Source organism: Xyrauchen texanus, chromosome 14 (assembly GCF_025860055.1).
Source record: "Xyrauchen texanus isolate HMW12.3.18 chromosome 14, RBS_HiC_50CHRs, whole genome shotgun sequence".
Lineage (NCBI taxonomy): Eukaryota > Metazoa > Chordata > Actinopteri > Cypriniformes > Catostomidae > Xyrauchen > Xyrauchen texanus.
The window spans coordinates 22,111,015-22,127,315 of NC_068289.1; the positions used below are offsets into that span (position 1 = coordinate 22,111,015).

General features: G+C 41.6%; 1 protein-coding gene across 1 annotated transcript in view; it reads left to right on the forward strand.

Annotated features, from left to right (window-relative positions):
- Nucleotides 1–8,702, forward strand: part of LOC127655014 (kalirin-like) — a 160,823-nt gene extending 152,121 nt beyond the window's left edge. The window contains 2 exon segments of the mRNA XM_052142608.1: nucleotides 310–530; nucleotides 7,418–8,702. Coding sequence (XP_051998568.1) covers nucleotides 310–530; nucleotides 7,418–7,675 — 479 coding nt within the window. The 3' untranslated portion in view covers nucleotides 7,676–8,702.
- The last annotated feature ends 7,599 nt before the right edge of the window (nucleotides 8,703–16,301 follow it).

Here is a 16,301-nt window from a genome sequence, read left to right on the forward strand (position 1 = left end):
TCATTGTGTGAGAAAAACAAGGGAAAATTAAGTGTTTATGAACTGATAATCTAGTGAAGTGCTGAACGTGAATAGCAGTCATTGTTGTTGTTGTAGCGCCTCTAGTGTTCATTTCACCAGGAAACTGCCGCAATACATACAATGAGCCACCTAAAAATTATTTTGCAAAAATATAGTATGGTAACGTGATTCTTTGAGACCAAGTTGTATTAAACAGTGAATCATCACTGTAATTATTGAATGTTAAATCTTTATAAAAGTGTCCTTTCAAGCTTTTTCTGCAATGTGTTTGTACATATGTCTCCACAGCTCTGCAGTCTCCCATCGAGTATCAGAAGGAGCGGAGCGGCTCTCAGTCTCTGACCCGTAACTCATCCAGCAGTGGGCGTGCAGGTCAGTCCAACAGCCGGCCCAGCTCTACTGCATCACTGGGAGCAGATAAACCCACTCTGTCTGGACGGAGCTCCACCCCACTGAAGCTAACTACCTCGAACGGCAGCTCCTGCCATGACTTATACCACTCCCCCAGGGTGAGAACACAGCACTGATGAGATGAAGCATGTTTCATCTAGAGTTACGGTTCATCAGAGATGCAGCAAATCCATTGATTTAAATGGAAATAGTGTGTCAGAAGGACGTACAGAGAAAAACGCAAGGATTTATACCAATTAACAAAATGCTGAGAATATTTTAACCTTTGCTGAAACAAACTCTGACATCGTGACTGTCCTGCAGGTGCATGAGCTGTGAAAGATCGAAATTTCAAATTGGCATTCCAAAGACAGTCAGTCTGTGCTAGAATTAGAAGTTGACCAATAGTGGATTTTATCAATAACTAAGCTTTGGTAAAGGCAGATATCCAGTTAATCGGCCTAAAGTTTTTCAAATTGTTTTATCAAACTTTTCTTATTCTTTCCTTATTGTGACAGGCACAGACATAGAGGCTACAAAAGTCAAAAATGAATAAAATCTAAGATGCAGTTTATTGTGCAACCAAAATCCTAATAATAAACAGAAAAAAGTGAGAATTGGTGCATAAAGTGGGACTTTTGACAAAAAAAAAAAAGCCTGCAAAACACCAAAGACTCTTATTTTGAAATGTCTGTGCTCAGTCACCTTTAGTCAAAATCAACATGAATATTAACATGAAATTATTATTAACATATTTCTACCTTGACTTTGTAACATTGTTCAAATCATTCAAGCTGCTAATTTTAGCATACTGTCCACCTTTTTGGCAAATATACTGTTCTCCAGTGCAGCAGCCAAATAGTTTGGTTTTGTCTTAAATTATTTATTGTATCATGAATATATATAATTATAACATGTGAAGTATACTTGGCTTTGTTCTGTAAATGTTTTAAATCGACTGAAGTATGAAGTATTGGCTCTGTACATCGTCTAGTCATGTGGCACAAGAAACACTACGCAGAGTTAAGGATTTCTCCTCTAGAGGTAGCTAAGAAACCTCTGGTGCCAGAAATGGAGGAATAATAATTTAAAATAATGCAAATAAAATAATACAAATATAATAATTTTTTATAAAAAAAACATCACCAACTATCAGCATTGATTTTTGCAGATGACCGATAGTTCCATAAAGTAGCAGTTGCAACAAAATTAACTGTAATTTGATTAAATATTTGTGATTTCTATTTTATATATCCTCATGTAAAACAATTATTGTCAAAATAGGCCATAAAGTCAACATGAACTCAAAATGTATCTTATTTACTTTCCTAATACATATTCCTGGTTATTGCAACAAAATAAATGCTTGTTTTCGTAATTCTTCTCAATAATTTTGAGCCCACATCATCTAAAGGGATCATTCACCCCAAAATGACAATTATCTCATCATTGACTCACCCTTTTTACTCACCAGATTTTTAGAAGAATATTCCAGCTCTGGCAGCATAAAAGTAATCCATAAGACTTCAGTGTTTAATTCCATGACTTCTGAAGTGTCATGATAGGTGTGGGTGTGAAACCTTTTGGGTTACTTAACTGTAACCCCTGTTCCCAGATAAAAGCGGAACGAGATGCTGCGCTGACTTAGCGCTTTGGGAACAACTTTAGGTGTGACCAGCTGTGAATATGTGTGCAACACGTCAATGAAATTGACCAGAATTTATAGCCTCTGCTGGTGACATCATTGGATGCACATGTAGCAGGGCTATAAATAGATGCGTCACAGGTGCATCGTCAGGTATTTTGTCTGAAGAGCAATCCTGGGGCATTCCAGTGTGGCAATGAAGTGCAGCATCTCGTTACGCTTTTATCAGGGAACAGGGGTTACAGCTGAGTAACCCGAGACCTTCCCTGTCAAAAAGCTACACTTTGATGCTGCGCTGACTTAGCGCTTTGGGAACGAGAATACACACGTCGCCGCACTGTGGATGTCCGGACCCTTACGGTTGTGTAGTGTGCTCACAAGAGCGCGAGAGGTCTCAGACATGAGTTTGTGATGTTGACTCAAGGACATAAGAGCCCGGAGTGGCATGAACATCCAAACTATAAAATCTTATGAATGTGTGCATCACAAACATGCTGCAGAGGGACACCTCTAGCCACAGCTTTAGAGGAGGCGACCCCTCTGGTAGAGTGAGCCCATGATACCTACTGGTGAAGCTTGACCGCACCTCGTAGGCCAGGGCAATAGCGTTCCTTACCCAATGTGACATAGTCTGCTTGGTGGCGGCCACCCCCCTGTTGCGGCCCCCCTGGCAAACGAATAGTTGCCCTGACTTACGCCACTGGCTAGTGTGGTGGACATAAGTCTGAAGGGCACGGACTGAACAAAGTCTTTTAAGTCTTTCCTGCTCCGGCATTGTAAACAGCGGGGAGCAGATGGCTTTGAGAGTGACCGGATGTACAATCGAGAAAGGAACATTAGGCAGGTAGTCAGGATGAGGGTGCAAAATTGCTTTAGCCATTCCTGGGGAAAAATCTAAGCAGGCTGGCAAGACAGACAGAGCCTGTAGATCCCCAATTCTTTTTAGAGAAGTAATTGCCATAAGAAAAACCATCTTGAGAGTCAGAAGTTTATCAGACGCTGACTCTAGAGGTTCTTATGGGGTCTCAACCAGACCCTCAAGGACTATTGCAAAGTCCCATGAAGGGATCCTGGTCCTAGCAGGAGGTCTCAGTCGCATGGCTCAACGAATGAAGCGACCGAGCAGAGGATGTCTCCCCAACTGCACCCCGTCAATCAAGGCACGACAAGCCGATAGAGCAGCCACGTAAACACTGAGAGTGGTGGGGCATGTGCCTGCTGACAATTTTTCCTGCAGAAAATCCAGAACTGAAGCAATCTGGCAGTTAACTGGATCTGCATTATGTGCACTGCACCATCTTTCAAAGACACCCCATTTATTGGCGTAACTTCTTCTAGTAGAGGGAGCCCTAGCACTTTAGAATGGTCTCGATAACTTCAGGTGAAAGCCCAGTGTCCCTCAGTTGGTACCCTTCAGGGGCCAAACATGAAGGTTCCACAGCTCGGGCCGGGGATGAAATATTGTCCCCTGCGCCTGAGACAGAAGGTCCCTCCTGTCCGGGATCGCACAAGGCGAGACATCGAGGAGAGACATTATCTCCGAGAACCATACCCTGTTCAGCCTTTGCGGCGCTATCAGTAACAGGCAGGACACTTGCTGGCGAACTCTGGCCAAGACTCCCAGGAGCAGAGAAACTGGGAGAAATGCATACAGATGCTTTCTGGGCCATGTATGCACCATTGCGTCCTGACCCAGGGGGCTGGGTGACTCAGAGAGAAGTAGAGGGGACATTGCGCTCTCTGTTGAGAGGCGAAGAGGTCCACTTCTGCCCTGTAAAATCTCACCCAGATTTGTTCCACTACCTCGGGGTGGAGTTTCCACTCCCCCGTCTGCATTTTATGTCTAGACAGTAAATCTGCTCACACATTCAGGCATCCAGGGATATAAACTGCCCTGACTGACAGGAGCTTGCCCTGGGCCCGAAGGAGAATCTGACATGCCAGAGTCTTCAGCTGGCGTGAACATAGACCTCCTTGATGATTTATGTAAGAGACTGCTGCTGTGTTGTCGACCCGTACCAGGACATGGCAGCCTCTCAAATGCTGGAGGAAGTATTTCAGGGCCAGAAATACAGCCATCAACTCGAGCTGATGACCCTCCCATTCCCCTTAAGCTGGACGACCACTTAAGACCACTCCCCAGCCCATCAGGGAGGCATCTGTCGTTAGCAACCTGCGATGGCAAGACGTACCTAGAGTGGGACCCAAAGTAAGGAACCAGGGTCTGAACCACATAGAAAGGGAACGAAGCACGCGGCGCGTAACCCTTATTAGCGTTAGGGGACTGCCCTTGGATGAAATCCACTGTCTTTTTGCCACAACTGAAATTGTCTCATGTGCAGAAGGCCCAAAGGGATCACAGAGGACGCAGATGCCATGAGACCTAGTATTCGTTGATACTGACGAACAGTGCAAAATTGGCCTAGCCTGACTTTGCTCAGGGTGTTCTGAATAGACACGAATCGAGCGGGAGACAATTGTGCCCGCATCGTGATCGAATTACATACAACACCCAGATAGGTAATTTCCTGAGTGGGAGAGAGAACGCTCTTTTTGACGTTGAGTCTCAGACCCAGAGAAACCAGATGAGCTAAGATGATATCCCTGTGCTGAACAACCAGTTCTTGAGACTGTGCTAGTATCAGCTAGTCGTCTATGTAATTTAGAATGCGGATGCCCCGGAGTTGCAAAGGAGCCAGTGATGCATCCATGCATTCCGTGAATGTGCAGGGTGATAAGGCTAGACCGAATGGAAGAACCCGATATTGGAAAGCTTCGCCCCCGAAAGCAAACCTCAGGAACTTCCTGTGCTGTGGCAGAATTTCTATATGAAAGTATGCGTTCATGAGATCGATTGTGACCAACCAATCGTGATGTTGGATTGGGGACACAACCATCTTGATAGTTAGCATCTTGAACTTGAACGCCCTGACTGAGCGATTTAAGCCTCGAAGATCTAAGATTGTATGCAACCCCCCACCCTACTTGGGAACCAGGAAGTATCTTGTGTAATAACCTGACTCTTTCTCTGGAAGGGGAACATGTTCTATGGCCCCTTTGACTAAGAGATTTTGCAGTTCTTTCCACAGTAGACATGCTTGCTCCGGTTTCACAGTAGTGGAAACCACGCCGTTGAAACGCAGAGGGCGGCGAACAAATTTAATTCTGTAGCCTTTTTCTACTGTTCTTAGGACCCACATAGAAATACCTGGCAGAAGTTTCCACGGTGCCAGGTTCTCTGAAATGGGTATTCATTTTGACACTTCCTGTTGAGGGGATGTTGAATGTTCCTTGTCCTGGACTAAGGCAGGAAGCAACGGTACACCCAACATTTCGCTGGAAGCCTCTAACTCCCGAAACACCAGAGGTAGCGGGAATGGAAAGGTTTTGTGGGGGTATCGGTAGGGTCGAAGTGGATGATACACGGGCCCCGTCCCGAGGGGGGCTACCCCCACAAGGCTGGGCGCAAGACCGTCAGGGTTTTTTCCTCTTAGAAATGACTGCCCTGAGGTCTTGCTTTGGGGGCTGCTGAGGGCGACGAGCCGGTGCCCAGTCTCTACGAGGGGGAGCATGACTCGCCATGCTTTGTTTCTGAGCATCCCTTCTAGAAGGACCGGAGCGGGGCTGGGTGGCCAACGGCCCCTCCCCCTGAGTGCGGCGAGGAAGAAATTGCCCGAAGGCTTCCTTGTGATTTTTCGCCTCCTGGAACCTGGTGATAACTACATTCATAACGCCACCAAATAAGCCAGAAGGCGAAACCGGGGCATTGAGAAGGAAAACTTTGTCCTTTGTCTCTGATGCCTGACAGGTTGAGCCATAAGTGTCTCTCTGTGCTGACTAAAGCAGACATAGACCTGGCCACCGCACTAGTAATCACCCCAAGTAATTCCTCCGATGATTTATTATCATGTCCGGAATGCTCAGAGGTGGGTAACTCGAAGTCCGCAGACTCAGGAGATTCATGGTCCCCCTCATGAACCGAAGAGGCGCCGGAGTGCGCTTTAGGATCACCAGCTGGATCTGGGGAGAGAGCGAGCGATAGGTTTGGACCCGTCTCTCACTCCTCAGCCTGATCCATACGAGAGCCCCACGATGGAAGTGTGGGCGCTGACTCTCGGAAGTAAGTAAGACGAGTGCGAAGCATTTGGACTGAAAACAGATCGCAATGCTCGCACCCGCCCCAACACAAAAGCAGCATGCTCTTCCCCCAAACATACAAAACAAAACTGATGTGTGTCACTCTCAGCCATAGAGCATAAACAAGGGAACACACACCGCTTGCTCTGTCTTTCAGTCATTTTCTTTTTCATTTTTTTTTAGAGAAAAGAGAAAGATTTCTGTGCACTGCCTAACAAAATCTAACTCCTAACAGAGGAAAGTAGAAAGTTTCTGACAGGCTCATGAAGCACACACAGACAGAGTGATCTGAAGACAAAAGATCCGACGATGCACCTGTGATGCATCTATTTATAGCCCTGCTATAGGTGCATCCAATGATGTCACCAGCAGAGGCTATAAATTCTGGTCAATTTCATTGACGTGTTGAACACATATTCACAGATGGTTACACCTTCAGTTATTCCCAAAGCGCTAAGTCAGCGCAGCATCAAAGTGTAGCTTTTTGACAGGGAACAGATCAGATTCTTTATTATAAATTCTCCTTCCTGCCCAGTAGGTGGCGATATGCATGAAGAATGTGAATCAACAAAAATAAAAGAAGAATTTGAAAGTGAAAGTGGAGATTGATAGTAAAAAAACACTTAAATATTGATCTGTTTCTCATTGTTCTCTTTGTTTGATCAATGGCAGATAGTGGCGTATTCAGAAAGCTGATTTGAAACTGTAAATTTTTGCAATTCCATTTGGTATCGCTAGTGGTGCAAAAATTACAAACTTCAGCTTTATGTGGCAGACACAGCAGTTCAGTTGTAAACTGGATTTTTCGGGATATGACAGGAATATTTTTTATGAAACTATGTTTACCTGCATTTTAAAACAGAATATCTGGTTTGGTGAGTTGCCTGATCTGCACTGTTGACACACACATTCACTCTTCTGCAGCGTTGTTCTATTATTAGTGTGATCTTGCCTAGATTTACTTCCTCTCTGTAGGGTGCTTACCATGTTTAGCACACTTAAAACAACCATGTGCTTTAGATTGCACAACTGTCCTCTGTAGTCATATAGAACCAACGGCAGATGAGGGAGTGTTTGTGAAACCTGTTTGACAAAACTGTTGTTTTGATAGCTGAGATGTGAGGTTTGCTTGACGTGTGATGTTTTAACCATACAAATTTTTTGTTTGTTTGTTTGTTTGTTTGTGTGTGTGTGTGTGTGTGTCTGTGTGTGTTTTGCGTGCAGCAACGCGACGGTGTGGGTTGTAATGGTACATCCTCCTTGATGGTGACTCAGGACTATAATGCACTGAAAGAAAATGAGATCTGTGTCACGCAGGGTGAGACTGTGCAGATACTGGCCACTAACCAGCAAAACATGTATCTGGTGTACCGTCCCGCTAACAGCCAATCACCAGCAGCTGAGGGCTGGGTGCCGGGACACGTCCTGGGCCCGGTCATAAAACCCCTCATAGACACTACTGCAGACTCAAACATCAAGTAAGTGTCAATCAACACTAACTGGAACTCTGATTGGATTGCTTAAAGACTTTAAATATGTTGAGCTTTTTTTTTTTTTTTCTGGGCTGAATGTAAAAAAAGCAAAGAAAGAAAGAAATTTAGTTTTTTAGACTTTTGCAAGGAATCTTACATCAGTGTGGAAACGGACACATCTGGACACCAATTTCAGTTCCTAACAACCTGTTTTTTATTGTTTCTTTGTTTTTTGTTGATATATTTCTTGTAATTTTCTTAATGAAAGATAAAAAAGAAAGAGAGAAAGGAAAGACCTTGTGAAGGAATTGGCCTGTTTCTCGTCACGGAGAACATTCTGTATTGTCTATGGCAATTTTCTATAAGTTGTTTATTTGTTTGAATTGTATTTTTGTATAGTATTTTTTTCTCTCTCTTTTTGTTACGTTTTTTTTTTTTTTTCTTCTACAGTATCACATCGGCCACTTAATGTAAATACTGTTGGTTTGTTTGCTGTTTCTAGCACATTCCTGTAAAGAGCATTTTGCACTATTTAACTGAACCCTTATTAATAAGTCAGGTTTGTGCAATAGAACTACAGTTGCAATGTTGTAGTGTAACTAATAATTTTAAATGTATTATATTAAAATTGTAAAATAAAATGTTGACATGCGATGGCTTAACATGACTTAGTCCAGTGAATCCTGTATTATTTTGACTTTTTTCATGTTTTCTAACGCTAATTGAAAGTAAATGCTAATACTAGTTAAATGTATTAACATTTTCAGACCTTTTAAGAAGTCCCAAATCTCATTTGAAATATAGAAATGGTGCACCTTATTTTGATTTATTAATTTAATTTCCTTATTTTCATAATGTAGTGTGTAGAACATTTATTTTGTGTTTGTACTAACCTCACCGGTCCTTGACAGTAAAGGTTTGTGTGTGAAGCAGTTTGTGCTGTGAGTTCAAATGATAAACTTTTAGCCAAATGTGTTTAAATTGAAGCTTCTGCTCTTACACAAACTGTGTGTCCACTTTGGTGTAAGTACGTATATCAGTTAATTTAAATATATATGTAGAAATAGAAATAAAATCAAATAGTTTACATTCCTCTTGATTCTTGTGGGTTTTATCATATTGATTTCTCAAATTAATACTGAAATACACATGGTATTTGGACACAATGTCTGAATGTCTTATGAAAGTATTATTACATTAATATGAACTTGCTTTCACTATATGTTTTTATGCAGTGACATTCAGACGTTGATCATATTAACAACAATCACATATTGTTATGACGGGTGCGGAAGCAGGACAAGACGGGCAAGAGGTGCGGATCCAAACGCGGTTTTTATTGACTTAACACATAAGAAATAAAAGGTAAACACAAAGGAAAGTCCACGATGGGAAAACTGGAAACTTAAAACACAATGAAACAGATAAAACACGATGAAACAAAACACAAAGAAAACTAAGAACTCGGGTAGGGAACACGGACCAGGCTGGGAAACATACAAGAAACGAACGACAATCGACAGAGACTCAACAAAGAACCAGGGTTTAAATACACAGACAAAGTGGAGACAGAACGAGACACAGGTGGAAACAATGATGAGTGCAGGCAGTGAGGGAGGCCGGGAATTGTGGGAAATGTAGTTTTAGACAAGGACAGTGAAACACGGGGCGGACAACAAAGAAAACGTGACATGGAGCGTGAACGGTGACGGGTGAAAAGGAAAACACGGAGCAGACAAGGAACCAAGACAAGAAACCAAGACAAGAAAGTGAATAGAGAAACATAGAACACAAGACAACAGTGAACATGACAGAATAAAAGAAACTACAAAAAGACTACAAAACCAAAACAGGAATTAAACTAAACTTCACGATAACAGTACAAAACAAAAGACAACAGGGAACATAACACATATCTTGCTGATTTTACTGTTTGTTTTGTGGTCTTCTTTTATTACCCTCCTGAAATGATTTTCCCCCTCAAGAGCTTTAATTAGCTTTTCCTCATGGTTACATTTCCATTTCCATGAGCATATGTTGGGATTGACTGCTTGATGTTTCGACACAACAGGAAGTCTCTGTCATGGAACACGCTTCCTGCTCGTAAGTGTGCTGCGAAGAACAGTACACCACTCAAAAGTGACATTAAGGTTGAGAATGGACTACGTAAGCCTAAAAACATTCTCAGCAGCAAGGTCACTGTAAAAGTGAGTAAGAGGATGAGGAGTTTGTGCTTGTGTGTGTGTGTGTGTGTGTGTGTGCACCCTCACTTGTGTGAAAATAAACTCAGATACAGCACTGACTTTACTTTGGTTTGTCTAATGACAGTGTGACACTAATGGTCAAAAAACAAACAAAAAACCCAAACATGGTTATTGAAACCTGCTGAGTAGGTTTCAATAACCATGTTTTTTCAGTTTCTCCATTTGTTTAGTCTAACAGTTGTGTCGTTAATAACATTCGTTAACTGAGGATAGTTTTATTCTTTTAATATACACCTGGACTTTTTATAGACTTATAAACTCTGTCCCACTGTATTCTTGTGCTGTGAGGTTATTAACGTCTCTCTCTGAATCACAGGAGACCCAAAGCTCAGATGAGTCTGACTGTGAAGATGAACTAGACCCCAAAACTAGTATGGAGGTAGACACACTGCTCTCAGTGCATGCTGCTTAGCAGTTCAATGGTTTCTCGTGATCTGTGATGAACTGAGTTTAATAGTGAACAGTTGAGGCTTTAAAATACTGAAACAGTATTCAGCGATAAATGTAACTGCAATAAACTTTTCACTTTGTTTCTCACACAATGCTATCTTATGACATCTAAACACTTTTACTATAGTGCATGACTTTTAAGGTGATACATTTGTACATTTGCATTACATAACCAACTACATTCACAATCTTGTTCGCAAGTGATCAAAAGTGTGTTTGCTATGCAAAGGAAGCACCATAAAATTATGTGGTTGCTTCAGCAATTGTTTTTCATATCATATTTGCTTTTTCAGAGGTAGGCTTTGTTGATAAAAACTCAAGAACTGCCACGATGGGGCCTGGGTTGCTCAGCGAATATTGATGCTGACTACCACCCCTGCAGTCGCAAGTTTGAATCCAGGGCATGCTGAGTGACTCCTGCCAGGTCTCCTAAGCAACCAAATTGGCCCGGTTGCTAGGGAGGGTATAGTCACATGGTGTAACCTCTTCGTGGTTGCGATTTAGTGGTTCTCGCTCTCAACGGGGTGCGTGGTAAGTTGCGCGTGGATCGCGGAGAGTAGCATGAGCCTCCACTTGCTGTGAGTCTCTGCGGTGTAATGCACAATGAGTCACGTGATAAGATGCACGGATTGACTATGCAAAAATGTCTTTTGACAGTCCAATCAAATAATTTGTCAAGAAAAATATGAATTACAAATTTCAATACTGTGGTTGATATTATTTTCATTATTTGATACAGTCTTCCACACAATATTAAATTTTTTGTAAATACAGCATTTTGCTATTTAGCTTATTGTGAGTGTGCCAGTCCAAACACAGCTTGTGTCTATGCTATAACATACGTTGATCTCATTTGATGGTGCTGCCCTCTAGTGACTGAGGTCATACAATGCTTTTCTTCCTGTTGTGTGTGGTGAAAGTTGGTGATTTATGGTGTGTGTGTGTGTGTAAAACAAATGCACCTGTAACACTCATCTATCTGTTTTGCAGTTGTTGAACCCTAATTTCATCCAAGAGGGTGAGTTTATTTATAAATGTACACATGCTGTGTATAGCTGCATTTACACTGTCAGCGACACGCAGCGACAAAACGACCTCATATCATTCATTTTCAATGATAGCTGGCGACTTCCGGCAACACGAGCAACGGCAACCTTTGGCGACCGGATGTGGGCATGTCCAGCGACGCGACAAAGTTGATAAATGTTTAACTTTATGCAAATAAAGAGCAACTTTTGGGAGCGACAGCCAATATGAGTGAAGATGGTAGAGCTCACATGATCCTAATATTTTAATAATAATATTAATTGTAAAGAAACTCCATACACACCACTAGCGACCTAACCGCCAGCCACTGGCGACATGCAGTGACAAAGTAGCTAGCAGTGTGAGCGCAGCTTAAGGAGGACCAAGTCTGCCAGTATTACAAATAAATAAATACATATATTAGCAAAGAATGTAAAAAAATAAAATAAAATAAAATAATGAACTGTACATAAAAATAAAATTAAGTAAATTCAAATGTAATTTTGATTTGAAATGTGATTTGACATTTTGGACATTTATTTTCACATTTACACAGGCGGCCAAAATGTTTGAATAATTTAAAGATTTTGCTGTTTTGGAAGGAAATTAGTACTTCACCATCACTATTTGAATAAAGTCATTTTTGATCAAATCTAGACAGGCCCCATTTCCAGTAGCCATCACTCCAACACCTAATCCTTGAGTAATCATGCTAAATTGATCATTTGGTACTAGAAAATCACTTGCCATTATTTCAAACACAGTTGAAAGCTATTTGGTTCATTAAATGAAGATTAACATTGTCTTTGTGTTTGTATTTTAGTTGCCAGAGTATGCAATAGACTGGCATGTCTTAAGTATAAGTATATATATGTCTTAAATATGAGATCAAAAATGGCAAAAAGAAACAGTTTTCTCTATAAATTCATCAGTCAATCAATGTTTTGAGGAATGAAGGCTATACAATGCTTGAAATTGCCAAAAAAAACTAAAGATTTCATACCAAGATGTTCACTACAGTCTTCAAAGAAAAAGGACAACTGGCTCTAACAAGGACAGAAAGAGATGTGGAAGGCCAGATGTACAACTAAACAAGAGGACAAGTACATCATAGTCTCTAGTTTGAGAAATAGATGCCTCACATGTCCTCAGCTGACAGCTTCATTGAATTCTACCTGCTCAACACCAGTTTCATGTACAACATTAAAGAGAAGACTCAGGGTGCAGGCCTTATGGGAAGAATTGCAAAGAAAAAGCCACTTTTGAAACAGGAAAACAAAAACAAAAAGTTAGCGTGGGCAAAGAAACACAGACATTGGACAACAGATAATTGGAAAAGAGTGTTATGGATCTTAACCCCATTGAGCTTTTGTGGGATCAGCTAGACTGTAAGGTGCATGAGAAGTGCCCGACAAGACAGCCACATATATGGCAAGTGCTACCGGAAGTGTGGGGTGAAATGTCACCTGAGTATCTGGACATACTGACAGCTAGAATGTCAAGGATCTGCAAAGTTGTCTTTGCTGCACATGGAGGATTTTTTGATGAGAACTCTTTGAAGTAGTTTAAGAAGTTTTGAAAAAAATTTCAAATTGTAATAGTAATTTTTCACGTTATTAATGTCCTGACTATACATTGTGATCAGTTGAATTTACATTTACATTTATTCATTTGGCAGACGCTTTTATCCAAAGCGACATTTGTATGAATAGTGCCATACTACAAAGTTTTACTAGCATCAGAATAGCATTCAAAACAGATTTAAGTGCAACAATTATTTATTTTTTAATTTATATTTTTTTAGTGACTGGTTAAGTGCTCTTGGAAAAGATGTGTTTTTAGCCGTTTTTTTAAGACAGAGAGTGAGTCAGCTTCACGGATGGAGTTGGGAAGGTCATTCCACCAATGTGGTATGATGAAACTGAGAGTTCAGGAAAGTGTTTTGGTGCCTCTTTGTGTTGGTACAAAAAGGCGACATTCCTTAGCCGACCACAGGCTTCTGGCAGGAGTGTAGATCTGCATAAATGATTTTAGGTTTGCTGGAGCAGACCCAGCGACTGTTTTGTATGCCAGCATCAGAGCCTTGAATTTAATGCGTGCATCAACCAGTAGCCAGTGGAGAGAGACAAAGAGTGGTGTAACATGCGCTCTCTTTGGTTTATTAAAGACCAGACGTACTGCTGCATTCTGGATCTTTGCAGATGTCTAATTACACATGCAGGAAGGCTTGCAATGAGAGAGTTCCAGTAGTCCAGTCTAGTTATGACAAGTGACTGAACAAGCAGTTGTGTGGCATGTTCAGAGAGGAAAGGTCTTATTTTCCTGATATTGTAGAATGTAAATCTACATGATCTTGCAGTCTTTGAGATGTGGTCTGTGAAATTTAGCTTGTTATCGATGGTTACCCCTAGATTTATGACCGTTTTGGAAGGCGATACTGTAGTTGAACCCATTTGCACGGTGATATTGTGTTCAACAGCAGAGTTGGCTGGAAAGACAAGGAGTTTGGTCTTGGCTGGGTTGAGTTGCAGGTGGTGTTCCTTCATCCAGGCCGAGATGTCTGCCAAACAGGCAGAGATTCAAGCAGTCACTGTGGTGTCGTTGGGCTGAAAAGACAAGTAGAGTTGCGTGTTGTCAGCGTAGCAGTGGTAAGAGAAACCATATGACTGAATGATGGGTCCCAGTGATGTTATGTATATGGAGAAGAGAAGTGGCACAAGCACTGATCCCTGAGGTACCCCAGTAAGTAACTGATGTGGCTTGGATACCTCACCTCTCTAGGCTACCTTGAAGGACCTATCTGAGAGATAGGAGGTCAACCAGTCCAGCACAGTTCCTCTGATGCCCAAAGTAGAGAGAGTGGAGAGAAGGATCTGATGGTTGACTGTGTCAAAGGCTGCAGAAAGGTCCAGCAGAATCAGAATGGATGATTTGGATTCAGCTTTTGCCTGTCTCAGCGACTCAGTGACAGACAGCAGGGCAGTCTTGGTGGAGTGTCCACTTTTGAAGCCTGACTGATTGTCATCCAGTAGCTTGTTCTGTGAGAGATAGGCAGAGATCTGATTGAAAACTGCCCTTTCAAGTGTTTTTGCCATGAATGGGATGAGAGTCTGTGTGGGGTTAAGTGCAGGTTTTTTCAGCAGTGGGGTTACTCGAACCTGCTTAAATGTAGTGGGAAAAGTGCCTGCAAGTAGAGATGTGTTAATTATGTGTGTAAGTGCAGGTAGGATGGACTGAGAGATGCCTGGAGAAGGTGTGATGGAATGGGGTCAAGGGAACAGGTGGTGGGGTGGTTGGAGAGGAGGAGTTTTGAGACCTCAGTGTTAGTCAGAGGAGAGAACATAGAGAAAGAATGGTTGCATACAGGAGCCAGGTGTTTGACAGGGTGTGATGCAGTGAATGTATTGCTGATGGTTGTAACCTTATTTGTAAAAAATGTGGCAAAGATATCTGCTGTCAGTGATGTGTCAGGTGGTGGAGGGGGAGGACAGAGAAGTGTGTTGAATGTTCTAAATAAGCTGTGAGTGTCTGTGGTGCTGTTGATCTTGGTCTAGTAATAGGAGGTTTTTGCAGCTTAAACGTTATCTGAAAAAGTTGCAAGCAGAAGTTGATATTTACCTAGATGTGCTGGATCTCTAGATTTACACCATCTCCTCTCAACTGCTCTGAGATCAGTCCGATGTTCACGAAGAACGTCAGACAGCCAGGGACTGGGTACAAGCTGGTCTAGAGGAGAGAGGACAAATGTTGTCTAGACAGGTTGTTAAAGTAGAGTTAAGTGTGTCTGTGGTGGTGTTTTACATCAAGCGTGGAAAATACATTTATTGTGGGAAGAGAGGTTGACACATCAGTGGAAAGGCGAGAGGGTGAGAGGGAACGGAGTTTACAGCGAAATGAAACCAACGGTGGAGTCGGTTTTACTATAGATGGGAGAATCATGTTGAATTGAACAAAGTAGTGATCAAAGACATGTAAATGTGCAACAAGAATATTTGAGGTGGTACAGTTACGTGTAAAAATGAGGTCCAGCTGGTTGCCAGATATGAGTTGCTGTGGTGTGTAGTCTTTCCAAATCAAATGAGGCCAGAAGAGTATTCAGTTCAGTGGCCTGGGGCTTGTCTTGGTGTATGTTGAAATCGCCAAGAACCACATGTGGCCTGCCATTCTCTGGAAAGGAGGACAGCAGGACATCCAACTCCTCAAGAAAGCTTGTCAGCTGACCTGGAGGGCGATAGATGACAACAACATGTATTTTTGTGGGATGCATTGTAGTAATGGCATGGAATTATTTGGGTTCATTAATATATGCAGTGTTAAATTTGACATGCAGGAGGACTTTATTTCTGAACATATTTTAAAATAGTTATAGACACTTTTCACGTTTTCCTTCATGTGAAATAAGGGTTTGTGGGTTTAAACCCAGAGTCCCTTAACATAATGTGAAAGTAAAGAATTTAGGACATAAGTATATTACTATTGCATTACATTAATAGAATAGACAAGAATAGAATAGAATTGGCTCGGTTGTCTGGGTTATATTATAAACTGTGTAAATATAAAGTTTACAAAAAGAGGCACAGTGGGGCAAAAAAGTATTTAGTCTGCAACCAATTGTGCAAGTTCTCCCACTTAAAAAGATGAGAGAGGCCTGTAATTTTCATCATGGTACACTTCAACTATGAGAGACAAAATGAGAAAAAAAAATCCAGAAAATCACATTGTAGGATTTTTTATGAATTTATTTGCAAATTATGGGGGAAAATAAGTATTTGGTCACCTATAAACAAGCAAGATTTCTGGCTCTCACAGACCTGTATCTTCTTCTTTAAGAGGCTCCTCTGTATTAATGGCACCTAGTTTGAACTTGTTATCAGTATAAAAGACACCTGTCCACAA